We start from the raw sequence: 26,481 nt of genomic DNA, 5'->3' as shown, positions 1-26,481 counted from the left end.
CTTCACTTTGTTTGTTGAACTTTTTTTTGCACATTTTCTGTCTTGTCTTGTGACACTAATAAACAATTGTACAGTTAAAGGAAAGGGTCACAATTTTTCAAGTGTGTCTTAAAATAACAGTCAGGTGTCCATATGATCAGTGAAAGAGGTTTTCCTCGCTGTAATCGTTCCTCCTGTTCATACTGGCTTTTAAAAGATCCTTCAGATGTGCTTTCAATGTAAGTGATGGAGGCCAAAATCCACAGTGTGTCCACACAGTCATTTAAAAGTTGATGTGAAGCTTATATGAGGCTTCAGCAGTCTGAGTTAGTCATACCAAGTGGATATCTGACACATTTACAGTCTTTTTAGCATCAAATTGCCTCTTTGTATTTCCTCGGACAGTGTTTCCCTGTTGAGCTGTGGTGGAAGTATAGTAACAAAAAGAGGGACTTTGGCACTAAAAAGACTGTAACGTTGAAAGATATTTACTTGATTTGACTCATTTGGACGCTGAAGCTTCATATTAGCTTCAGATAAACTTTAAAATACATTTTTGCACAGAAGGAGGACTGTGGATATACACACATACATAGACACTAAAAAAACTGGAGGTAGTGTTGTGGAAAAGTACTAATGGCTGATTGACACCTGATTTCCTCTTCAGACATCCAATAGCGTCACAGGAATATTGCACACCCCCACACCACACCCCCAGTGTATAACGAGGTGTTCAAGTGTTGTTGGGTAAATATAGAAACCATTGAGATTCCTCGAATTCCTTCACGTGACCACAAGCTGACACTGCAAGTGCAGCAACACACAAAGTAAGATGCATGTCAGTGACTCTCACACACATTCACACTAGAACTTGACCCCGACAACCTCATGACCGACTGCGTGTGTGCTGACCTTTGACAAGCTCATGACCGACTGCGTGTGTGCTGACCTTCACAAAATGTTGTGATGTCAGTAACTGTGCGTGTATACGTGTGTGCTTGTGTAGCCAATCAGCTTCTTTATTTGGACACAAGTTACTTGATCACTAATCTCCTACCGTGGATTAAAAAATGTTTGACCACATTAACTTTACCAGTAAAAACTAGTTTGTCATTTAGATTGTTAATTCTGTATATTGAGACACTCAGAAAAAAAGATGGCGTGTTATTGTAGTTACTACCTCTCACCACTAGATGGAGATTATTTCTTGTCTACAGACATCCATCTATCTCCAAAGACAATTCTATTTTTTTAAAGTACATTTTATATGTTTAATATCTCTTGTATTAATTAAATTTTAAATGAACAAGCTAATATATTTATAATATGTAAAGTAGGGATGAAGTTATAAAGAATTGTCAAAAATTGAAACAATCTTTTGACTCCAAAATTTCACTTTTAGCAGTTTATTTAATATGGTCCCCACTAAACACCATGTAGTCATGTGATAATTTTCTGACTTAACTGGTTAATGAGGACCAGTTTCAGTCTGTTATCAGGGTGTTTAACTTCTGACCTCTGAACTTCTTCACCCTGTTGGTTTCTGGTAATATTGTTGTGATTTACAGGCTGAAGCTGATTAGTGGTTGAGCTAAGAGCCAGATTTGCAGTACTGTGGTTTGACCAGCAGAGGAAGCTGCTGTAATGCACAACAGGTGAACCTGATTCACAGACAAAATCCTTCTCTCCAATCCAGTTCAACTCTCCATTGACTACATTCAGTCCTCGCTACATTAATGTAACTTAATTAACCTATTTTGAATCCCCAAATCTACATTAACCGTAAAACCTGTCACAAAATAAAACCTTGTGGGGACACAGAACAGATGCTGGTCCCTACAGTGTCAGTAAACTATCAGTTTGGTTCCTCACTATGTCATAATGACAAGAAGACATCCACACAAACCATCTATTTAAATCAATTTCCAGTTGAGCTTAAATCTAATAAAATATTAACAATATTCCAAGATCAATGATGAACAACAAATCCACTGAATTAACATGGGAGAGAAAGTATAAAATTAACATACACCGATCAGCCACAACATTAAAACCACCTGCTTAATATTGTCTAGGTCCCCCTTGTGCCACCAAACAGCTTTGACCCGTTGAAGAAAGGACTCTTAAGGTTTCCTCTCATATCTGGCACCAAGACATTAGTAGCACATCATTTAAGTCCTGTAAGTTGTGAGGTGGGGTCTCCATGGATCAGACTTGTTTTTCCAGCACATCCCAAAAATGCTCGATTGGATTGAGCGTTGGGGAATTTGGAGGCCAAGGCAACACCTTGAACTCTTTCTAATGTTCCTTAAACCATTCCTGAACAATTTTATCATAAACCTCATTCATTTTGTATTGTAAATAATGTTGCATTTTAACAGTGAACATAAAAGTGAACCATGTTTTTATTTTAATCCATCTGGTGGAAAAGTCATAGCTGATAAAAATCAGAATGAAAGAACATTTAATAGTGTTTTTAAAATGAAAAGTGCCTAGTCATTTACAAGAACATCAACATGGAGAAGTAACTGAGTGAGATTGACCTAACAGTGACTAACATTATTGCCAAATGCTGAGTCAGCAAGTTAACAGTAAACCACAGCTCATCAGTTACACTTCACTCTCCATGAAAATGTGTGAAGCAATCAATGTGGAGAAGTGCATCACACTTCTCACGTGCATGAGATTTTCCATCACCTTTTGCAGATTCTTGAGTGACAGTTGTTGCGATTGAAGATCTTCTCACATGGCCAAAAGGTAGTTTTTCATATCTTTTTACGAGACCCAGGGACACAGATCACTGAAAGGCCAGGAGGTTATATTCAGTACCAACAACATCTCTGAAGAACCACCAGCTATTCACCACGCACTGTGAAGGGACCAAGAAAAGACTGGCCACCACCACTTCTTTGATCTTATTGTAGCCCTGTATCTTGACACCTGAAGATCATGCAGATCCATGCCCCACATGTTTTGGTTGTATGTGAGGATACACATGGGTTATGGAACTTTGTTATAGGCTTTTTTATCTTTGTTCCACCTGTCTATCGGCACCTCAGAATACTTCTTAGCAGCAATGGTTGCCATGGTGATAACATTGTTATCCTTCCACTGTACCAGTACCTTTTCCCCCCTGTGTAAAGACCTCAGAGCTTCTGTGAGGCATTTTTGGGAAATTCTTCACGTCTGTGAAAGGGACATCATGCAGGTAGCACTGTCTCAGAGTGCCAAGACATCTATAACCTTGTTTTTTCATTTCATCAAGGAGGCTATGTGAGGTGAAAAGGTTGTCATGTACAAAGTTACACCTTGGAGGAACTTCCGTTTGTTCGGCTGGACCAAGGACTACACTTGGGCCCTGTCCTAGGCCAGTTTCAGGAAGATGTGTGTGCACTCCGCAATAAGGCTCCATATGACACATGTACCCTGTAGGTGCAACACTCCACAATTTATACCCAAACCGGATTTGTTTGCCCCTGATGAAGTGCTTGTAACCCTGCCTGTCATAATAAGGTATCATGCTTTCGTCAACCATTTTGGGTATGGCATCATTTTGTAAGACTCATTCAGTGCACTGAAGATGGGCCCTACTTTTAGAAAGGGCCGTTTGTGGCCTTTGAGTTATCCATGAGATAGACTGAGGCTCATCAAAGCGATTCCTTCACATTGCATTTGAGATAGCTTCACTGTAAACATAAAGGTCATATAACCGAAACACATGGCGCCGCAGCACAGAACTGTAGCCAGATGTGAGAAGAACCCCTTAGAAAGTCAGCAACTCATCCATGTTCAGAACAAGTATCTTCAAGTTGGCACCTATGTCCTATCAGACTTGAACTTAGCTTCATGGCACTTACTCGCGTTGTCCTCTCCTGACTAGATCACTGCTTGTGTTGTATCAACTCTCACATGTACATTGCTTTGGATAAAAGCATCTGCTAAATGAAACTGTAAATTGTAAATTCCCTTTGGTTTGCACTGAATAGGTGTTTGACATCTTAACAGAGAGCTCCCTCAGAGTAGGAGGGTACATTAACAGGAACACATCGACTGGATCATGTTTGGTTTGCTTTATGCAACCTGCTGCAGTTGGGCCATAGGTCCTGTGCGTCCTGTGTGTGTAACAAGCAGAGTGCACGGGCGTTGTGTAGGCGCATCTTGATAATACACCCTTAAAATAATCTAGAAACACTGCGCCATTGACTTTAGACCAGGTTTTTGTTGGTCAATAGCGCAATTGCTCTCTGCTCTGCAATGCGCCTGACCACACCTTAATTTTAGACCAACACGCCCATGGGCGCACTGATGGGCGCAAGTGCCATTGCTATTTTAACAACATGGGCGCTGGACGGGAAAATGGCAACTGCGTCGGTCTTAAAATAGCAGAGACTTGCGCTGTGCTTAGCGCTGCTCTGCGCCGGGCATAAGATAGAGCCCTATATGTACAAAATACGATTGTTCTATCTGTTAATTAAGGTGTTTTACTTACTTCTTTTTGTAGGAAGACATCTTCTTCCAAGGTTGCAAGCAGGAAGTAAACTGATCTGGTCATGTGTCTTTAACACTCGTCACATGACATTGATCAATTTTAATCCAGACAATCTATTTTGTTTTGTTTTTTTCATTTAAAAGTTGAATTTCTTGCCCAAAGCTAACAACAACACTTTTACAGCTTCCAGAAAAAATAAATTGTGACCGGTGAGATTAAATGGTACATATTAATAAATCCATGATAATAATCCTGTAATATACAGTATATAATACTACAAGAGTTAAGATTTTTACTGCAGCTGTCTTACTCATACTGAGGTTAAGTATCTACCCCCGCCAGAGGAAGAGAAAGAGAGTCACACACGCTGCTGCCCTTCTCCCTACTTCCGTTATCATGCTTTCAGTCATAAAACCAAGTTCAACACACACACTGAACACTAAACAAACTGCTCTCTCTGTCTGCCACACACACATTGATCTCTGCAGTCTGTCCACACTCTCTCCTGCTCAGTGTCCTGTGGTTTGGATGTCCTTCAACAGCTGTTGTCAGGGGGATTTTCTGGCTTCAGGAGGTGAGAGATCAACTCTTGTTTTTAATTTATTATTATTTCAATTTTGTCTTATTGTGAAGATAAATCTTGAGGCTGCACTGATCTGAACAAGAGTCATTTACATCAGGTGTTAGTGGACTGAAGTTATAAATAGAGATTTTGACCAAACTGGATTGTTTGTAGAACAGAAAAAAGAAGTAAAAAGTAAGTTTAACTTACTTATGTTGATTTCAACAGATCTGACTTTAGTTACCGGATCATCAGGGTGTTGGGGGAGTAGACTTTTGATGTGATTTTTAGCACGTTTACAGCAGACTGATCCTCATTTTGAGCCTCAGCAGCAGAACTGTAAGCAAGCAGCCAAAGGCCAAAACTGTCCTCACCAGAAAAACAGTACTAGTCATTTGGTCAAATGCCAAAATGTCAAAAATTGTTGGATCAACAAAATGTTTAACTTTGGCACAGCATAATTATTTACACCCTGTCCCGTACCACAGTCAGCACTGTTTGTTTTAACCATTTGTGCCTAAAGGTAATCAAATCAAACAGTCATAGAAAAACTCATATGAATCCATTTGAAAAGCAATGAGAAATGACCCGTTTTGTCTCACCACAAGGTCCATTTATTAGCTGTTCTTGAGCTTTCAGTCATGTCACATGATCTTCATCAGCAGATACCCAGCTGTCATGGGATAGTAGATGTTCAAATTTCGATTTTTCTGAGGATGTTAAAGACTAATCGTCCTTGTTGGCTTACAAGTTGAAGTTCAGAGTTTATTCTTGACCTTGAAAACACCACTTGGAAAAAAAACAATCTCACCACAAAGTCCACTTAGTAGCTGTTCTGGAGCTTTTGATTAAATAGATCCTTATCACTTTAAGTTTTAAAACTCTACAACTGCTGTATAGATATAGTATTGCAAGGTGTTACTCAGTCCTGGTATACTGGTACAATATGATAACTTAAAAATGCTCAGAATAGAAAAACATACTTGGACAAACCAAGAGCCTGTGGACTATTGGCACGGAATCCAATTCCATGTGAGTAGTCGGTAAATTATTGCACCAGTTTCATAACCATAGCCAGAACCTTATATTTAACAACTTTAATTGTTCTGTTACAATATTCTTTATTTTTATGTTCTGTAAAGCACTTTGAATTGCCCTGGTATGAAATGTGCTATATAAATGAAATTGTCAACTAATTACAGTTGGTCATGAGTGGACTGTGTGTTTTTGCTGTATTGTGTTGTTTAGTTTGGGGGATTTGTCCCAAAAGTCTGAGTTCACAGTACCCAGAGACAATCCATGAAGTTTTGAGAATGGAAACTTTTCAACTCTGCACAGCAAATCACGCTGAACCTTTTAAACATTTACAAAAAAAAACTGTGACTTTATTTGGACGATCAAACTTTAAAGAATTATTGACAAAGGTTAAACACACTGAAAAATATATTGATTCCAACAGACTAAATAAATAAAATGCATAAAGGAGCTTAGCTAACATGAAAAGGTGACAGGGATTCAGCTTTCTATAAGAAGAGTAAGTTACATTGTTTCTTCAGTGTTTTGTTAAGGTGGAGAGAGGTAGAGGATGTCAGAGAGCCGAGTGGCGATGGAACCGAGGCTGAATGGAGCCTCCAAACACCAGGTACCTTCCTACTTCCCTTCCTTGATAGTAACATTACACATTTTGGAAATCCATCATTATGGTTTTGGTATGAATTAACTGTTTTTCAGTCTGCAGGTTCGGGCCAACAGCTGCACGGTGCTACTGTCAGCTTCCACAACATTCACTACAAGGTGACAATGGGAGGGAGCTGTTTGTGTCGGAAGAAGGGGACGATCAAAGACATCCTCATCGACCTCAAGTGAGTACACTGAGGTGTCTAAAACTGCCAAATCAACAAACATCTTTTTATTTCTTATAAAAAGACATATTTGTACCATCAACTCCTGTCTCATAACTGTCTACAAATTTGTGCAGATCATAATCATCTCACCCTTTGGAGGGGCCCGACCCCTAGGTTGGGAACCACTGGACTAAACTATCTAACTGTATATAAAGTAGTTGAAACTAGCTCCACCTCCAGCAGCTACAACAGTAACATGCTGCTCTAACACTGATGCTTCACTATTAATAATCTAATGATGTCATATATAATAATATATCAGTCAGAGGGACCAAACCACTACTTTTACTGCAATACTTTAACTACATCAAGCTCATAATACTTATGTACTTTTACTTAAGTAGGATTTTTCATACAGAACTTTTACATGTAATGCAGTATTTTTACACTGATGTCCTGGTACTTTTACTTAAGTGAAGGATTTGAATACTTCTTCCGCCGCTGCCATCAGGTGAAAGTTTAAAAGTTTGAGCTCAGATTTACTTCAGTAAACTGAAGCTGCATGGTCCACATGTGCAGTTATTGTGTGTGTGTGTTTGTCTACGTGCCGACAGACGCCCACCTGGGAGGCCGAAGTGACACGATCAAGGCTTGCTTGGATCAAACACACACACACACAAACACACATGTTTGGAGGAGGAAAGGAAGGAAGTTTGCTTTGGGTCCCATTTTCCCTCTGTGTCTCTGACACACACAAGCTTGAGGGAAAACAATGACTCTCAGCTTAAATCGACAAACAGATACAGTGGCAGGATGCTGAACTGCCTCAATTCTTTTGAAACTTGAATTACTGAGAAAAGTCAAGGTGTTAAATTCACAGAAACATGTCAGCTCTCGAATTCTAATGAACTGAGGAAACCCATAATGAACATTACATCACTCACAGTTGGAGCACTTTTATAGCTCGGATCAACATGAAACTCTCCCTGTTGAATCAACAACACAAAAGATGAACAACTGCATTAGAAGATTTCTGGAAGGTGGAAGACTGTCAGCATAAAAATTTCAGGGTAGAAGTTGAACGACTGCCAATGTGCATTTTGGCAAGAAGCAGCCAATCACCGAGCTTAAAAACCACCATGTGTGACGCCAACGGTGAGCAGAAGCTAAAGGTTACGATGCTGAGAAAACTGATTTTACATTCTCCAGAATCTCATTTTGTTTGCAACTGTAACAACACAGCGTTTCAATTCATTACTGCTCTGATTCGCGCCGCTGACTGGCTTCTTCTCCATAGCAACAGTGGCCGAAGTTCATGGGTATTATGAAACTGGCAGTCATGATATAAACCTACCAGATCATTACATTACCCAGGAGAGTCTTGTATTTGTATGTTCAGTAATATTCTTTTAACCCTCCTGTTGTCCTCGGGTCAATTTTGACCGGAGGACAACAGGAGGGTTAAAAGAAGTTTCATAGTTTTTATTCGTAACTTTATGAGTAGGAGTAAAAGTGAAGGATTTTTACTTTTACCTTTCACTTAAGTCCAAAATGTTACTTTTACCTGTTTGGTAGTGGTAAAGATCTTTTCTGGTATGTAATGAACATCGCAGCCTGATTGGGCTGCTAGAGAAGCCATATCCTGTTTGTTTAGTTTAATCCTGGTGTTCAGGTTGTACACAAATATTGACTCATTAATTGTTTTTCCAATTAAGCTCGCTGGAGTGTTTTACCTGATTATTCAAGCAAATGAAAGTCAACCAAAAACCTTTCTCTCTATTACCGTTTGCACTCACAAAGAGGTCAGATCATCACCTCACCTGACAAACGATCAAAGTCTTTCATCGCGCTATGTTATGAAAATGACCAAAGTCTTTCGATTATATGTCTGTTATGAAAAATTCAATTGGTCAAAGTGCAGCACGTGTGTGTTTGCATGTGTAGAGTTTATAGTGTGTGGTATCTCTGGTATTTTATAGTTCCGTTTGTGTAATCATTGACCAGTTTCAGTCAAAGTTGAATAGGTTTGTTCTGAGCAGCTTCAGTTAATCTGCGCACGTGTAAACGATGCCCGCAGCTTGTAAGAATGTCAAAATCACTGCTATTCAAACCCGATCCTATTTAAATTTGCATTGAACAATCACACTGTTGCAACTACCGCCGCTTATCTGGGTTCAACTACTGAAATTTCAGAAACAGGGCCTCAGCGAGTGCCACATACCTGACAGCAGTTTGACAGGAGCAGCTGTTTATCTGTTATCTCGAAGAGGCAGGAAGTTAAACATTTGGTTTGCATATGTTGGTTAAATGTGTGGAGGGGCTCTTTTCTCACATTGAGCGTGTGGGAAGATATGAAACCTTTTCCCTCTTTATCTTTCGGTTGTTATTTTTTGGCTTCATGCATACTAGAGGGGTTAGAGTGTTTTATATATCCGGTTCTGTGATAAAAAGTTGAAGATACAAGACTGTGTACATAGAGACATTGGATTAGAAGTTTACTACAACTTCCAAGGCAGATTTTAGCAAGAAACAATTCAATCTTGTATATGTGTGTGGTCATAAACTTAAGTACTGGACAAAACAATCTTTTGTCCACATGACAACACTAGAAAAAAACTCAGATTATCACCAAAGTTATTGCAATTCGTCCTGAGGAGAATATGAATATTTGTACCAAATTTCGGGGTAATCCATCCAATAGTTGTTGAGATATTTAGACTAGTGGTCAACCAACTGGGAGACTGAAAAATCACCCAGAGTTTACCCCCAACTTCTGAGAAAATTGGTTTGGTTGGAAGGTCAGAGTAAGCTTCTAGTAATAGAAAGAGAATAGGAAAAGAAGGAATAAGAAAAAGAAAGGAAGGAAGGAAGGAAGGGAGATCCGTCACGTAGGAGACAAAACAAAACTGCAGCATCATGGTTTCAGTGTTTAAAATAAACCGCATTGTCATGTTTCATTAAGTTTGCTGACTAATGATCCGACAGATGTTGGACAAGGGGAAGTCCACTCTTTCTCAACAGTTGAATCAGAAACCAAAATGTTGGCTAATGGAGTGAAAGCATTAACCAAAAACCTCAATGTCCCCATATTGAGCCTTGTTGGCATGTCAAAAGGCATTAAAAACTGTTACTATTTACTCAAAAACAAAACAAAACACAAAAAAAACACTTTTTCAGTTCCTAAGAAATAGCTTAAAATACATATGAAGAAAATAAAAAATTAAGGAAAGATGAAAGAAAGAAAGAAAGAAACATCATACATGAGGCAAAAAACAAAACTGCAGCATCATGGTTACAGTTGTTAAAATAAACCAAAGTGTTATTCAGCAAAATTTTTGCTGACTAATGACCTGACAGATGATGAATGGGGGGATGTCCACTCCCAGAGTTTGTCAGCAAAAGAGACCAAAAGCATGAATCAAATTGTTTCTCAACAGTCACTCTTTACGTGGCTTGTAAAAAAAACCAAAACTCTTTCAGTTCCTCAAAAATATATCAACTGCAATCACACAGTTCACCAACAGTCACTGAACTTTTTTTGGAAGTTCAGTTTTTCTATCAGCAAAATTTTCCCTTCGAAGAAGAACTGAAACTTCCTCGTCATAAAAAAACAAGACGAAAGCTGCCTCCCAGTTCCAGACTGCCCACTCACTCTGAGCAGCTTTTGAGTCTGTGGCGTGTTCAGACTGGAAAAATGACAAAATGATGTTTACTCAAGACATTTTTTTCTGATTTCTGAAAGAAGAACTGAAACTTCCTCAACCTAAAAAAAACAAGACTAAAGCGGCCTCCCAGTTGATGATGTTGATAATGATGTTTACTCAAAACAGTCAGTATACAGACTAAAAAAAAACAAATTTCTGTGTGGAGTCTGGAGTATGGACACTATTCTTTCACAAGGCTATGCACAGATATGGACAAACTTCGGTAATAATGGATGGAAGCAGCTCCAGGAAACAAAAAATAACAATTAAACTTTTGAAACATTTTCCTGTATTTTTGTTTGGTCTTTAGCATTTCCTGCTAATATAAAACAACATAGTATGTTGATTTCTTGTACACTAACAGTATACTGTGAAGACATATACAATATACAGTTACCAAATTTGATTTGGGAGACAGTTTAAGAGTCTGCAGCCATTCTAGCAGCTCTATGAGACTGTAATTCCTGCACTTTTTGCACAGTGCTTGATGTGAGTCAAACAATCCACCTTCTCTTCTATTACACAACAACAACAGCTCTCACACAGAGAACCGTGAAAATCAAATCTCCAGACCACATACTCCACTCATGTCGTTCATGTCGTTGACTGGGAACACCAGCTCCTCCCCTCAGGGAAGCTCAAAAGACACAAACACGTCTTCATCCATCAGGCCATTAAAGCTGTAAACAAACACACCAACAGACGACAGTAACAAAGGTTGATTGTTGTTGTTGTTGATGATGTTTGTGTAATAAGCGATGATGTCAGAGATTATGGAGATTAGATGAGATTCTTGAGTGTTTTATTTTGAGTATTTCAGAATTCTGAGTATTTATTGATTTTTTTAGTATTTATTGTACATCTACTTTTTATCCAGATATTAATGGGACGTATGATGTAAGATGTGTATCACTGTTGAATTATTCGGTGCTGCACAGCAGTACTGATAAGACTTTATTGTCCCACAGAGCCAATAAAGTCTTATCTTATCTTTGAGTTAAAGGCTGACATTCGTGTCTACCAAGCAGATCTTGAGATTTTCACAGACTTTTGTGAAAACTTTGACCTGCTGGTGGCGCTAGTGGGATGCATCCTCTGGAGAGTATGAATGTACAAAATTTCATGACAATCCATCAAATGGTTGCTGAGATGTTGACGTCTTGCTAGTATCTGGCTAAACACTGGTGTAAATAATAAAGTTGAATCCAGAATATTTCGTTTTGTACACTGACAGTAAACAACAGAGACGTTTCATTTCTGTTTATCTCTCTCTCTCTCTCAGTGGGATCATGAAGCCGGGTCTCAACGCCATCATGGGAGCGACAGGAAGCGGCAAGTCATCGTAAGTGTTGCACGTGTGTGTGTAAATAAAGAAAAAGCAAGAAAGAGAGTTGTCAAACATTGCTGCTTTTACTTATTCAGATGATGCGTAAGAGAAAAGTCTGTATCAGAGTTTAACATTTTCATTATCTTTATTCAACCAGGAAGTCTGTTGAGATACATTATCTCTTTAACAAGGGACACCTGGTCAAAATGGAAGCATAAAATAGGTCACATAGTTACATAAAACCACACATCATTCATTACAACAATCATATCAAACATGGACATGATAAGATCAATTGTATTACTCATGAAATATTTTTTGAATGTGATGCTTGATTGTCTGATGTGAAGGAAATTCCAGACACTGTTTATCTTGCACATTTTTTCCATAGTTGCATTGTTGTCACATAGTTTTACCAAGTTCAGAGAAGATTTTAGGGACTTTTTCTGTCGCCTGAAGTCAAAAAAACCACATTAAATCATCTTATGATTCAATGTTGTAGGACAAAACATGAAAAGGGGAGTGAATACTAATGGCATCGCATATTTGTATACATAAAATAAATATAACATCGAGTGCAGAATAAATACTTTTGATACTTTAAGTAAATTTTACAAGTAATACTTTTGTACTTTTACTTAACTAAGATTTTGAATACAAGACTTTTCCTTGTAATGGAGTATTTATATACTGTTTGATTGCTACTTTTACTAAAGTAAAATATCTCGTTACTTCTTCCACCGCTGATCAAAATGAAAATAAAAACCTAATTTGGGTTTCAGTTATCAAACAGGGCGGTTGCTGCTGTCGTCATGGACAACACTGTTATATAAATAAAGTTATTTCGTTATTCTGATTGTGAAAGGTGTCTCAAACTCTGAAAAGCAGGAAGCTCCATGATTCATCACAGCGGGCTGATTGATCTCTACTGAAGTTTGCTGTTTTTCGTTCAGGTTTCTGGATGTTTTGGCAGCCAGGAAAGACCCTGCAGGTCTCTCGGGAGAAGTTTTGATCGACGGAGCTCCTCAGCCTCCAAACTTCAAATGTCTGTCTGGATATGTGGTGCAGGTGAGTGAGACAGACAGGAAGACAGACCGACAGTAGCCGACTCAGTGAAAGGAGCCAATAGAGAGGCTTTGATTCAGGAGAGTTTCCTGGTCTGGGCAGGAAGGAGCTGCATGCAACAATAAGACCAAATCTGTTTCAGTCACATTCAGTATATGTTAAATGATTTTAGAAATCCTGAGTCAAACTGCCAGTAGCATCAACTGTTGTGTTGTTTTTAATAACGTCTGCAGGACGACGTGGTGATGGGAACTCTGACGGTCAGAGAGAACTTCAGCTTCTCGGCGGCGTTACGTCTCCCGTCGACCGTCACTCAGGAGGAGAAAGACCAGAAAGTCAACAAACTGATCCAGGAGCTGGGACTGACCCGAGTGGCCGACTCCAGGGTGAGAGGCGGGAGGAAAGGGTGACGGATGGATATGAGTCACAAGCATTTGCAAAGAAGGACAGAAAGTGAGGAAGAAAGAAATAGAGGAGATATGAAAGATGAAAGAGAGAAAGAAACGATGACAAGAAAGACGAGATAGAGGGAAAGAAAGTGCAACAAGACCAGAAAGTGAGTGAAAAGAAAGACAAACAAGAGTGACATGAAAGACAAGAAAGATGGAAAGAAAAAGCGACGAGAAAGAGATGAAAGAGGGAAAGATAGAAACAAGAAAGATGTGAAAGAAAGAAATAGACCAGATGGACGGTAAAGAGCAACAAGACCAGAAAGTGAGCATCAAGAAAGACACTAAAGTGAAAGAGCAACAAAACAAAAAGAAAGAACGAATGAGGGAAAGCAAAGAAGAAGAAGCATGAGGTAAAAGCAAAAGGGAAGAATTAAGAAAGAAAGAATGTAAAAAACACTTTGAAGCACAAGAAAGACAAGAAAGAAGGAAATAAAGAGCGACAAGAAGAGTGACGGACGTGACAGTAAAAGAGAGACAAAACAGAGAGAAAAAGAGAGAAACAAGGAAGGAAAGCAAGGAAGAACTAACAAGGAAGGAGTAAAAAAAAATAATGAGGAGCGAGAAATAGAGCGACAATAATAGAAACACAATGGATGAAAATAATAAAAAGGAAAAGGGGTGAAGGAAGGAAAGAAACGGGCAGGAGATGATGGTTCTGGTTCGGATCAGGGATGAGGGAATACATCATCATCATGTCCTCACAAGTATAGAGGAAAGAAACATCGGTGTGTGTGTGTGTGTGTGCGTGTGTGTGTGTGTGTGTGCAGGTGGGCACTCAGCTGATTCGTGGGATCTCCGGCGGCGAGAGGAAGAGGACGAACATCGGCATGGAGCTGATCATCGACCCGACCGTCCTCTTCCTGGATGAACCCACCACAGGCCTCGACGCCAGCACCGCTAACTCTGTGCTGCTGCTGCTCAAGAGGTGAACACACACACACACACACAGACACACACACACACACACACACACACACACACACACATTTTAACCAAACAGAAATGAACCTGTCCTTGAAGATAAATCCACACGTTCATGAGTGAGAATATTTGAATATCTTCCTCCTTCCGTTTCTCCAGGATGGCGAACAACGGTCGCACCATCATCCTGTCCATCCACCAGCCTCGCTACTCCATCTACCGCCTGTTCGACAGCCTCACCCTGCTGCTCAACGGCAAACAGGTCAATGAAATACCGGTCAAGCTACGTCACATCCTGGGAAAACACATCAGCTACTGTCATGACTTCATGTTGTGTTGTTAAGGTAGAAATTCACGGAAACTCTTCGTCTGCAGGTTTATCATGGCCCGGCACAGAGCGCTCTGGAGTATTTCTCAGACATCGGTAGGAACATGAGATTAACTTCAAGTTCTTAGCTTAAGTATGATTTATACTTCTACTCCACTACATTTATTTGACAGCTTTAGTTACTTTTCAGACTTCACAAACTTCTCACATGCTTTCATTTCAATAAATGTTCAAATGATCCAATATTTCAGCAAAAATCAAAGGCTGCTGCTGATACTTATGTACTTTTACTTAAGTAGGATTTTTCATGCAGGACATGCAGTATTTTTACATTGATGTATCGGTACTTTTACTGAAGTAAATGATCTGAATACTTCTCCCACCAGGATACACCTGTGAGCCTCACAACAATCCTGCTGACTTCTTCCTGGACGTCATCAATGGAGATTCGACCGCAGTCATCAGCAACATGGACAGAGAAGGTGCGTATGTTTATTTATTATTATTTATGAAGACCAAAAAGAGGAACAAAGTGGTGAACATTCTCCAAATTAGCCGTAGTTTTACTGATTCTTAATTCTTTAATGGTCAGTTTGGGTAAAAGTCAGATAAAAACACATCAGTTATCTTCATTAAAACAGTTTCCTGCATCAAGAGTTAAGACAGGGTCGTTATTAATAAAGTTTTGGGGTTTTATTAATGGATGTTAATGGATAATTGGATGTGTCTTCTCGCCTCGTTCTTCCTCCAGATCCAGATTCAGACGCGGTGTTGGCGTCCAAACGGGGCATCGAGGACAAACTGGTGGAGGAATACAGAAACTGCTACTACTTCAGACAGACTAAATCAGAGCTGGGTATGTACAGTATAACAAGGTCGAGCTGCTCATTTAACATGTTGTTTTTGAATATTTTATTTCACTTTTTCAAAAATAAACATGATTTTTTTAAAAAATTGACATGTTCAGAAAACCTAATGCAATTAAGTTAAGGGAGGAAAAAAGGACACAACACTAAAATAGAACAGTTGAGTTGAGACATATTGTTCTTTATCATGTCCTCATATTGTTTTATCAAGCTACAATACAATATAGTCCCCATTAAGAGTCTAGGAGCATGTGATGTTTTAGTTCATAAACACCCAGACTCACACTTACAACTTCTAAAAGAAAACTTGAAACTTATCCTTTCAAACTTTCTAGAAACTTTTACTGTATTTTACGTCACTCACTGTATTTATTCATGAAGACATAATTTCATAGGTTTTTAAATCTTTTGTTTCTTTAAGAAAATGTTTTTAATGTTTCAATTTCTTGCATCTATCTTATGCTACTTTTGTGAGACACGTTGTATTGCATCTTGGTCTATAGATGTACTGTACAAATAATATTAATTATTATAAACATCACTCATAGTGATAGTTTACAGGCAACAAAATGAGCAGAAGACATGACTTAAAGTATCTATAATCGATATTTTGTCATATTAACACAGTCTGAGCTGTCAGTGTGTAATGTGTTGGTTGTGGCTCGTAGTGATGAACCTACAGAGAATTATCAGCGACTCTGCAGCTCCTCTCGGCTTTACGGAGCTTTATAGTGAGTTTCAGCTCATTGTTTATCTGTCCGGCTGCAACTTTACTGTTTTGGTTCACTCTCAGAGCTCTCATAGCGTCATTTTGGGCTGCAGCAGGCAGCTGTTTTCAGCGAAAAAGCTGTAAAAAGTCACTGTACACTACCTGCTCAGCACCAAACGGCAAACAGACACAGTTAGCTGTAGACTAGCTGGTGAACATAGTGGAGCATTTAGCAGCTAAAGAGCCAGATATTTCCCTCAGGATGTTGGTAGAGAACTAAAACAGAGCTAAAAGAGAGTGAATATTGGACTTACATTCAACAGGTGGACAGAAACACGACTCCAAATGAATGATAATGTTGCTCCGTAACTGCTGGATGTAGAAATGAGCAACTGTTTGCTAACAAGTTCAACATATCTACTTAAAAGATGATGATACGTCAGTGTTGTGTTCACTACTTGTTAATCACTACAGGTTTAATAAAGAAAAGAGAGTTAATAAGAGTGAATACTGAAGTAGAAGCTCTGTCTCCTGTATTTTTTCAGAAAGGATCATCAGTGGAAAGCCGACAACCACCTCAGCTCGCTCCCGAACCATCACCTACAACACCAGCTTCCTGACGCAGTTCAGATGGGTTCTCAAGAGAACGTTCCGCAACCTCATGCTCAACCCTCAGACCTCCTTCGCTCAGGTGAGAACACTGAGCGGTTTCTTTTTTACTTTGGCACTAAAAAGACTGTAATGTTGAACAATATCTACTTGATTTGACTCATTTGGACGCTGAAGCTTCGTATTAGCAACATCTAGTGGCCATTAGAGGAACTGCAGCTTCACTTAAAGGACGGGGTCACACATTCTCAGAACTTTCTTAAAACAATATTCAGGCGCCCAAATAAACTTTAAATCAGGTTATCCTCACTGTCATCATTCCTGCTGTTCATATATTCCCTTCCTGCATGTAAGGGCCCCTTCACACTGCGCAACTCAGGGCTGTCTGAGAAGAAAGTTGAATTATTGTGAAAGAAATCTTTGGTTGTTAATCCCAAACCTTCCTCTTAGATTTCACCATGAGACACGTCCACCTACACAAATTTAGAAATTTGACAACCTGCAGCAAAATTCTGAAAGTCATAAATTTAAGACCAAATTCTTACAATGCGACTGCTGTTATGACCCACGTCTACAAACCAACCAATCAGAGCACAACATGAAATAACTACGATCCACCACACGTTCACCGAACAATCTGACTGCCTCAAACTGATTCTATACAGTCTCAATGTGACATGCAATAAACATCCACCATTGATTACTGCTGAATATTGTGTTTTTAATCTCTTTAGGTTGCAGTAACGATGTTCCTCGCTCTGGTCGTTGGAGCTATTTTCTTTGACGTCCAGAACGATCAGAGTGGAATGCAGAACAGGTATTCTACTTTATTCTATTATATTCTGGTTAGTAGTTCAATAGTATAAATAATAGAAGTAGTAGCAGCAGTAAAAGTACGTTTCATATTATGAGCAGTAATAATGTCGTTAGTCATACCCTGTATATTATTATATATTATTACATTACGATATTCTCAGTTTGTATATTGTTCTGTATCAGACTTGTGAGGTGGGTTGTGGATCAGTTTGATCATGTTGTTGTTGTGTTTTCAGGTTCGGCGCTCTCTTCTTCATCACCGTGAATCAGTGTTTCAGCTCGCTGTCGTCTGCTGAACTCTTCATCTCAGAGAGAAAACTCTTCATGTGGGTCCGATGCACAAACACACACACACACACACACACACACACACACACACACACATATACATTTGAGGATAATGTATTGATTTTCATCCATCCTCTAACTGCTGAACCCAAACCTTAAAGATGTAATTAAACATTTTGGGACGTATGTGTATTCACCTCGTTTGTAAGAATGAGATGAGAAGATCTGCGGCGCCTCAGATGTTTGGACAATGTCGTCTGCTTTTAACTCAATCCGCCTCCTCCTCCACCCTTCCCACTGCAGACACCTCGTTCTTTACTGATTAGGTTTCCGTCACTGGTAACCAGTCCTCCCCTCTGATCAAGGAGGAAGTCTCCAACCCTCTGCTTGACTCCTGTCCCACTACCTGATACCATCCAACCTCCTACAGACCATTTTTTGACTGCAAAGAGGGACGATTAAATGTGATTTCAGTTGTACTTAAAGAAACTGCACAATTCAGGTTTATAGATGTAACTGATGGTGTGTTTCTCTCTCTCTCTCCAGTCATGAGTATATCAGCGGTTACTACAGGCTGTCCGTCTACTTCCTGTGTAAGATCCTGTCTGACATCATCACGCTGAGGACCATCCCCGCTATGGTCTTCAGCTGCGTGGCGTACTTCATGATCGGTGGGTTGGAGACACACACTACAGTATGCTGTGTATTTATGTTTATATCAGCAATATTAATAATCGGTTAAGTCATTTGGAAAGGTAAAATGCCACAATTTCTTTGGTTCCCACTTCTCAAATGTGACAAATTTCAAGTTTTAATTTTTTTATATCATTGTAAATTGATTATTTTTTAATTTAAGTTTAAAAATGGGAACTGTGTTTGTGTTTTTCACTATTCTCTGGCATCTTCTAGATGAAATGATTTATCAAAATATATATATAAACAAATAATACATAATTAATTCTTAGTTGCAATCCTAATTATATATTTTCATATGCTCATATGCTACATTTAAGACTGTAACCCTTTTTTATTCAGAGTTTCTCTTTCAGTTTTATCCTATTTTTAGTTATTCTCAAGATATTTTTACATTTTGGGTTTGTATTTTCTTAAATTAAATAGTTTTAGAACTTTTATCTTGTGTCAGTTTTAGTTTTAGAGTATTTTAAGTTTGTTAGCAGCCGTTCTCACCACTGTTCAAGCAACTACTGTGCATTTAGAAACCCACAGACTTAAGTAGACGGAGATCTCCAATGTCTGGTATTGTGAGACTAACACTGAATAAACTCTATTTGTATTAAAACATGATCATAAAAGCAACTTTATGTGTAGTTTTCATTTGTTTTTGTGAGAAAGTTGTTTTTATAATTTTTTTTAAAGAAATCCATTCATCAGTTATTTAATAATTCAGGTTTGTCCACCAAATTTTTGCAATGATTATAACCTTGGTTCTCTGATGTTTGTATGTATGTGTGTGTGTGTGTGTGTGTGTGTGTGTGTGTGTGTGTGTGTGTGTGTGTGTGTGTGTGTGTGTGTGTGCAGGTCTGAAGCCAACAGCTGAAGCCTTCTTCCTCTTCTGGTTCACTGTGACTCTGGTCGCCTACACGGCCACCGCCATGGCTCTGGCCATCTCAGCCGACCAGACGGTGGTGGCCATCGCCAACATCTTCATGACCATCGCCTGCGTCTTCATGATGGTAACACACACATCAGCACAAACATTCAGATGAGCGATGGTAGCACAATTAATTGTAATAATCCGAATTATCTTAATATTCATAAATTTGTCCTTGTATTAATATTTAGCTCAAAAGCTCCATTCAGACAGGATGAACATCACAGGGGGATGTGGGAAATTAAATATTCAAATCAAGTTTATTTATAAGGCACATTTAAAAACAACCAAAGTGACCAAAGTGCTGTCAATAAAATAACAAAAATAAAATAAAATAACATAACATTGTAACAACAAAAGAGCAGTAGAGATAACAGTAATACCATCCCATAAGCATAACAAATGAATACGAGAGATTTGGGGTTGGAAAGGGGGCAGAGGAGCTCAGAGATGTACTGGGGCGCCAGTGTAAAGCTTTAAAAACAAATAATAGAACTTAAACTCAGTCCTATACTTGACTGGTAGCCAACGCAGGTACACCAGTACAGGTGTGATGCTGTCTCTGTTCCTGGTACCAGTTAATAGTCTAGCTGCAGCATTCTGCACCAGCTGAAAGTTGAAAAAGTATGACTGGCTGATAAACAAATAAAGAGGACTACAGTAATCCATCCGAGAGGGATCGAGGCATCTGTGACAATCTTCAGGTCATTAAATGAAAGGAACAGTTTGAGTTTGGTGACATTTATTACCTGGAAAAGCACAACAGTGTTAATTTGTTTGTCAAAATATTCACAGTACTCATCAGTAATTTAAGTCATCGTTCCAGATAAGATTTAACAGACGTGAACTTTCACCAGGACAAAAGAGAAAGAGAAAGCTACAAGCCTCCTCAAGGGGACGCCTGAGAGTTTTGAAAGCTAGAGAGTTAAAAGTTGAGGCAAAGATACTGCATGAGGTGGATTTTAGTTGAAAAAAAAAATCTTTCTCGGAGTCATAACTCAAATGTGAACACACAGACATGAAACACATATTGATATCATTCAGTGTGACTTACACTTCCTGAGGATATCATTACCTCTGATGTCCAGCAGTAATAATCCTCCACAAATCCACTTAGAAGTCAGAGAAAAATAAGGCTCCAGAACTTCAGTTTTCTTCAGTATCAAAGTAATCTAGTGACAGATGTCTGTAAGTCCATGTTACACCACAAACAGGAGCTGCTAACAGCTAATTCAGCTACTTTTAAAGGCGCCAATTTGCCAAAATGTAAACAAAAATCGACTAAAAACGGGGCCACCTGTAGCTGACATGACAACAGATTTTTCATTTTTTTCTGTCATCATATTTGTTCCCAAACAGGCCCATAATGTATGTTAGTGTTTCCATCTGTCAGATTACCAAAAACATTTTGATCTCCTTCATTTTCACACAAAATTTTCCACTGAGCTGAAAAAAACGTAGAATGAAAAAACTCCAAGATCCGCTTTAAAATACAAGGACGGCGCTCCAGATGGGATTTCAATGACAGGAGACAGAAAACAGCCGGTCGTTGCAGCTGTAACTATTACTGGGTTGAAGGTAAAAAATAAACCCACATATGTGCTCCAGACTGCATTAAAATCCGCCCACATCCCCTACAGATCCCCTATAAATCCAGTCCAGATGCAGCTTAAGACAACATGTGTGAAGGAGTGAAGATGATAAAAGTAGTTTAAAATGAACTCGGAGGAATAACTGTGACAAATAATCGTGATGATCTACATCAACCCTCAACATGAGTAAACACACACAAACACAAAGCCATTAAAACACTTTTTGTAATAGAAAGAAGTATGTTTGATATCTTTAAACCTCTTTCTCTCTCTTGTTCTGCAGATCTTTGCAGGTCTGTTGGTGAATCTTCCCTCCATCGTCAGCTGGCTGGCTTGGTTAAAATACCTTAGTATACCACGATACGGCCTCAGTGTATGTACATAAACACTCACACACACAGTAACAGTGCAATCAAATCTGATTTCAGCTTAGTAGGTTCCTTCTTCTACTGCAAGTGATTGTGAGTGAAAGAGTTTTAAAGTTTTAAAAGAAAGAAAAATGCCAAAAACAAGTTGTGATACTTGGCTGAAGGCAAGTAAAGAAAGAGTCACCTCACCTGCTTCTAAGTATTATGAGCTTGATGTAGTTAAAGTATTGCAGTAAAAGTACATAAGTATTATGAGCTTGATGTAGTTAAAGTATTGCAGTAAAAGTACATAAGTATTATGAGCTTGATGTATTTAAAGTATTGCAGTAAAAGTAGTGGTTTGGTCCCTCTGACTGATATATTATTATATATGACATCATTAGATTATTAATAGTGAAGCATCAGTGTTAGAGCAGCATGTTACTGTTGTAGCTGCTGGAGGTGGAGCTAGTTTACACTACTTTATATACAGTTAGCTAGTTTAGTCCAGTGGTTCCCAACCTAGGGGTCGGGCCCCTCCAAAGGGTCAGCAGATAAATCTGAGGGGTGGTGAGATGATTAATGGGAGAGGAAAGAAGAAAAAACAAAGTTCTGATACACAAATCAGTTTTCAGTTTTTGGACTTTTTCTCTAATCTTTGATTTTTGCTGAAATATTGGATCATTTGAACATTTATTGAAATGAAAGCATGTGAGAAGTTTAGAGGGAAAAATCACTATTTGGTGGAGCTGTTAACAACTCATAGACATGTGAAATGTGACCCCGACTACACACTGCTTTTTGTAAGACGTCAAAAGCCAAAAAGGTTGGAAACCACTGGTTTCATCTTTAACAATGTGTTGTATTTTAAAAGCTTGTTATATTATCCATTGTGTCAAATCTTCATCTGAAAAGTAACTAAAGCTGTCAAATAAATGTAGTGGAGTAGAAAGTACAATATTTCCCTCTGAATTGTAGTGAAGTGGAAGTATAAAGTAGCATCACATGGAAATACTCAAAGTACAAGTACCTCAAAACCTAAGTACAGTACTTGAGACACCATATGTGGCTCTGGATTTCTGGAAATGTAAAAATATTTTTTAAACTATGACAGTTATATGATGATGATGATGATGATGATGATGATGATGATGAAGGTGTTGATGAGGCTCTTTGTGTCTCTTCAGGCTCTGCAGATTAATGAGTTTTCTGGGCTGAAGTTCTGTCAATCGCTTAACAGTAGCGTCATTCCACCTGGACTTGTGTAAGACACCATCACACACACACGCACACACACACACACACACACACACACACACACACACACACACACATACACACACACACACACACACACATATATATAGATATATGTGTAATTTTGATGTGATTTAATGAATAAAAATGATCACAGTGGCAGAGTTACAATAAAACAACATGCACATTCAGTTTGTGCTGCACTGATGGCTCCATCTGCTGGACATCATGACACATTACAGCCTCCTGTTTGGTTGATTTGATTGAAAACAAATCAAACTAAAAGAGGAATGAAGAACAGTATAGTATATTTCAGCAGTCAGAGAGTCTGTTAGTCTGTCAAACAGTCAGTTAGTTCAATATCATTAGTCAGTAAGTCATACAACAGGATAAATTAGTGTTTTAGTGCAGCTTTTTGACATAAATTTAGTCAGTAAATTAAATTATTAGCCAACTGATACACTGCTAGTTATGCAATGACTTAGTTAAAGTGTCAGAATGTTAGTTTCCTAATTATGTGGTTAGTTACTTACATACATTTAAAAAAAAAGTTTGATAGTTCTGTGGATTCTTACATAAATAAAATGTGAGTATGTTACTTTTTTAATTAGTTAGTTAGTTGATTGGTTGGTTAGTTGCTTAAAAGGTGACGTCTTTCACTGCCTGTTAGTGAGTTAGTTAATTAGTTAAAGTGTGATACTGTTAGTTAAATCATTTAAATCATCAAAATTGCTTCAGTTTAATTTGGATCAGTTAGTTAACGATTAAATTTGTTGCTTTCATACTTATTTAAAAGGCCAGTTAGATAGTTTTAGGTTGATACTTAAATAGTCAGACTTTTCATTATGTTCATTATTTAGTAAGACAGTGACATCGTGTAATAACGTTAATAATCAGTCAGTGAACTGGTTGGTTTTTTGGTTATCGAGGAACCTTTGTGCTTTGTGTCCAGTTGCACAGGGGAAGATTTTCTGAAGGAGCAGGGTGTTGATTACTCCGTCTGGGGCTTCTGGCAGAACCACTTCGCTCTGGGCATCATGACCATCAGCTTCCTCACCATCGCATACCTCAAACTGCGCTTCATCAGGAAGTTCACATAGATCTTCATCACCATTATCATCATCATCATCGTCGTCATCATCATCATCATCGTTGTCACCAGCACCATATTAGTACAATCTGAGAGGCAGACTTTGTGAAAAATCTGAAAAATGTGAGCAGGAAACACTCTTACCTCCCTGGCGTTGCCCTTGAGCAAGGCACTGAACCACTGAGCTTTATGCAGATATGGTTTGTAATTATTTTTCCCAACTGATGTCAGTTAATTCAATTGATGAAATGTAAGTTAATCATCCAGATTATTTGTTTGTAAGATGATATTTCATTGTCATGGAGGTGTTATTAATTATTTGTTCACTCCTTACTAACACAGAAGCACTTCAGTCTATTAACTAATGATGATCTATTGTATGATTTTGCACTTTAAAGTTCAGAGTTAAATAAGTATTTTTTTCATCACACAAATACAAGAATTTTATATTTATGATTTTTTTTAAATAAAGTACTGAATGTAAATTTTGAATCTCAGTTCTGTTGATTTTTATAAATATTTAATCACATCAGTGATGTTGACGGTCAAGATTTGAGTCATAAAAATCTCATGTTTGAGATTATTTTTTTTACTGGAAACAAACAGAAATGACACAAGACACAAGAATTATTTGAGCCTGAAAGTTGATTTGTGACCCTTGAAAGACTTTGACAAAATCATTTTAACTCAAGGTCCACACAGAAGCTTTTTTCCGGACCTTTCAACCACATCTTGGTGTCTTTATCAGCTGCAGGGTTTTGCCTCCCGGCAGTTATTACATGATCGAAGCTCCGTCTGCAGTCATGTGACCAATGAACAAACTTCATCCACTGGTGAAGTCCATGAAATGTTGATGAAAGCTCTGGAAAACAATAGTAACCAGACTCTGAGTTTCATATTATTTTGCTAAACATGATATTTTTGCTTTTTCAGCTCAACATATTTAGTATTTTTGCAAACTTTGAGTCGTTGATTAAATTTTAAAACAGACCAAAACTTGTCGCTCAGCTTCAGTTTGAAATGATGATTCCAGCAGAGTAGAAAAAGTTAAAAACAGAGATGAAAAACACGACTAAGAGTCTAAAGCCATGCTACTGGCTCTGTGAGGCTGTTGTGAAGACATTTCACTGAAAAACATAAACCTGAACCTCATGGTGGCGCTAGAGGAGAAGTCAGAGGATCACCAAAGTCATTAAGATGATCCTCTGGACACAGTGGACATATGTGCCAAATTTTGTGGAAATTCTTCCAACAGATGTTGAGATATTTCAGTCTGTGCTGCCAGCTCGGCTACAAAAACAATCTGTCTTTTGTTTATGACAAGATAATGGGAGAGGATCATGAATAAACATTCACCTATACACACACACACCTACACACAAGATTAGAGCGCTACGGTTGACTGTACAGGAGGTGTGTGTATGTAAGCAGACACTTGTTTCCATAGCAACCGTGACTATAAACCCTCACAGCATGAGTGTGTGTAATGTTATGAAATCTCTTCTTCCAGTTAACTAATACCAGTAATGGCTGGAAGCGTACAGGTAGACACACACCTTGTGTTGGTGCGTGACGGGGAAATCTTTGTGTGGCAAGTGAATGAGTAACAGTTTTAAACTGTTCAGTGTGCCCCTGAGCAAGGCATTGACACATCAACTGAGACAATAAAGCAGGTTTATCTCTCTAAAGGCTTTTTAACACAAGTCCAAACACAAATGTGATGTTGAACTTCTTCAAACAAGCTCAAACTGAAAAACATGAGACAAGACTCAAGAGAAACAAAGATGCAACTTACTTTCTTTACATGTGGTGTGAAAACATGAAGGCAATATAAGACACTAAATAAAAAAGGAAATTTTAAAGTTGAGAAAAAGAGGAAAAAGCAGTTGAGAGTAGGGCTGAAACTAACAATCATTTTTATTATTGATTAATCTGCAGAGTATTCTCTTGATTAATTGTTCATGAAATGCAAAAAACTAGTGAAAAAACTGCGTTCACATATTTTTGGAGGCCACAGTGGTGTCTGCAGTTTGCTTGTTTTGTCTAACAGTCCTAAACCTTCAGATATTCAATTCACTGTCAAATATGACAAAGAAAAACAGCAATTTGTCACATGTAAGAAGCTGGAACCAGAAAATATTTGGCAGTTTTGCTTGAAAAATGACTGAAACAAATGTATCGTTTATTCAAATATGTTAATTTTCTGTAATTTAAAGATTATTTAAATGTTTTTTTGTATGTTCTTTTGCTATTCATCTGCTTGGCTGGGGTTGAAAATGTCACATTTGGGAGCGCCCTGGTAGCTGAAGGGTTACTGTGCTGCCACATAACTGCAACGTCCCTAGTTTGAGTCCAGCCAGGCCCTTGTTTCCTTCACTGCCCACTATCCAATAAAGGCAAAAAAAAAAGTCACATTTTTTAATCTCATGATGTTGGCAGGTAGATATCTGAAGACCAGACTGAGTCCTAGACGAACTGAACTGCAACAATAAGTTGATTAAGTTTATTAACATGACATGAGCCAATAGAAAGGTTTAATCCAAGGAGGGTTGAATCAAGGGCAACTGGACTTAGTCATAAATACTTGAAGACGTTTCGCCTCGGAGAGTCCCAGGTATTTAACC

At 38.4% G+C, this 26,481-nt stretch overlaps 1 protein-coding gene across 2 annotated transcripts; it reads left to right on the top strand.

Annotated features, from left to right (window-relative positions):
* The first annotated feature begins 4,897 nt into the window (after nt 1–4,897).
* On the top strand, nt 4,898–24,731 carry abcg2a (ATP-binding cassette, sub-family G (WHITE), member 2a). 2 transcript variants are annotated; one of them, XM_067579359.1, is made up of 19 exons: nt 4,898–5,042; nt 6,587–6,672; nt 6,762–6,892; nt 11,861–11,920; nt 12,859–12,973; nt 13,204–13,356; nt 14,190–14,347; nt 14,503–14,605; nt 14,719–14,767; nt 15,058–15,153; nt 15,423–15,527; nt 16,792–16,937; nt 17,590–17,672; nt 17,908–17,997; nt 18,506–18,630; nt 19,499–19,653; nt 21,447–21,536; nt 22,698–22,774; nt 23,720–24,368. In XM_067579359.1, exons 2-19 carry the CDS (start codon nt 6,616–6,618, stop codon nt 23,865–23,867), a joined length of 1,941 nt encoding a protein of 646 aa, XP_067435460.1. In that variant the 5' UTR covers nt 4,898–5,042; nt 6,587–6,615; the 3' UTR covers nt 23,868–24,368. The 2 variants fall into 2 exon arrangements, with proteins under 2 accessions (XP_067435460.1, XP_067435461.1); XM_067579360.1 differs by lacking the exon at nt 4,898–5,042 and having other exon boundaries at nt 6,594–6,672; nt 6,769–6,892; nt 23,720–24,731.
* Nucleotides 24,732–26,481: the final 1,750 nt, after the last annotated feature.

This window comes from Thunnus thynnus, chromosome 22 (genome assembly GCF_963924715.1).
Source record: "Thunnus thynnus chromosome 22, fThuThy2.1, whole genome shotgun sequence".
NCBI lineage: Eukaryota > Metazoa > Chordata > Actinopteri > Scombriformes > Scombridae > Thunnus > Thunnus thynnus.
This window is presented reverse-complemented; position numbering and strand designations above follow the sequence as displayed.

Bases quoted from the DNA above. Each gene is read 5' to 3' on its own strand.
- abcg2a (XM_067579359.1), top strand. From the start codon at position 6,616: ATGTCAGAGAGCCGAGTGGCGATGGAACCGAGGCTGAATGGAGCCTCC. The intron at 6,893-11,860 runs GTGAGTACACTG...TCTCTCTCTCAG, and splicing joins GACATCCTCATCGACCTCAA to TGGGATCATGAAGCCGGGTC. The intron at 16,938-17,589 runs GTGAGAACACTG...TAATCTCTTTAG, and splicing joins CTCAGACCTCCTTCGCTCAG to GTTGCAGTAACGATGTTCCT.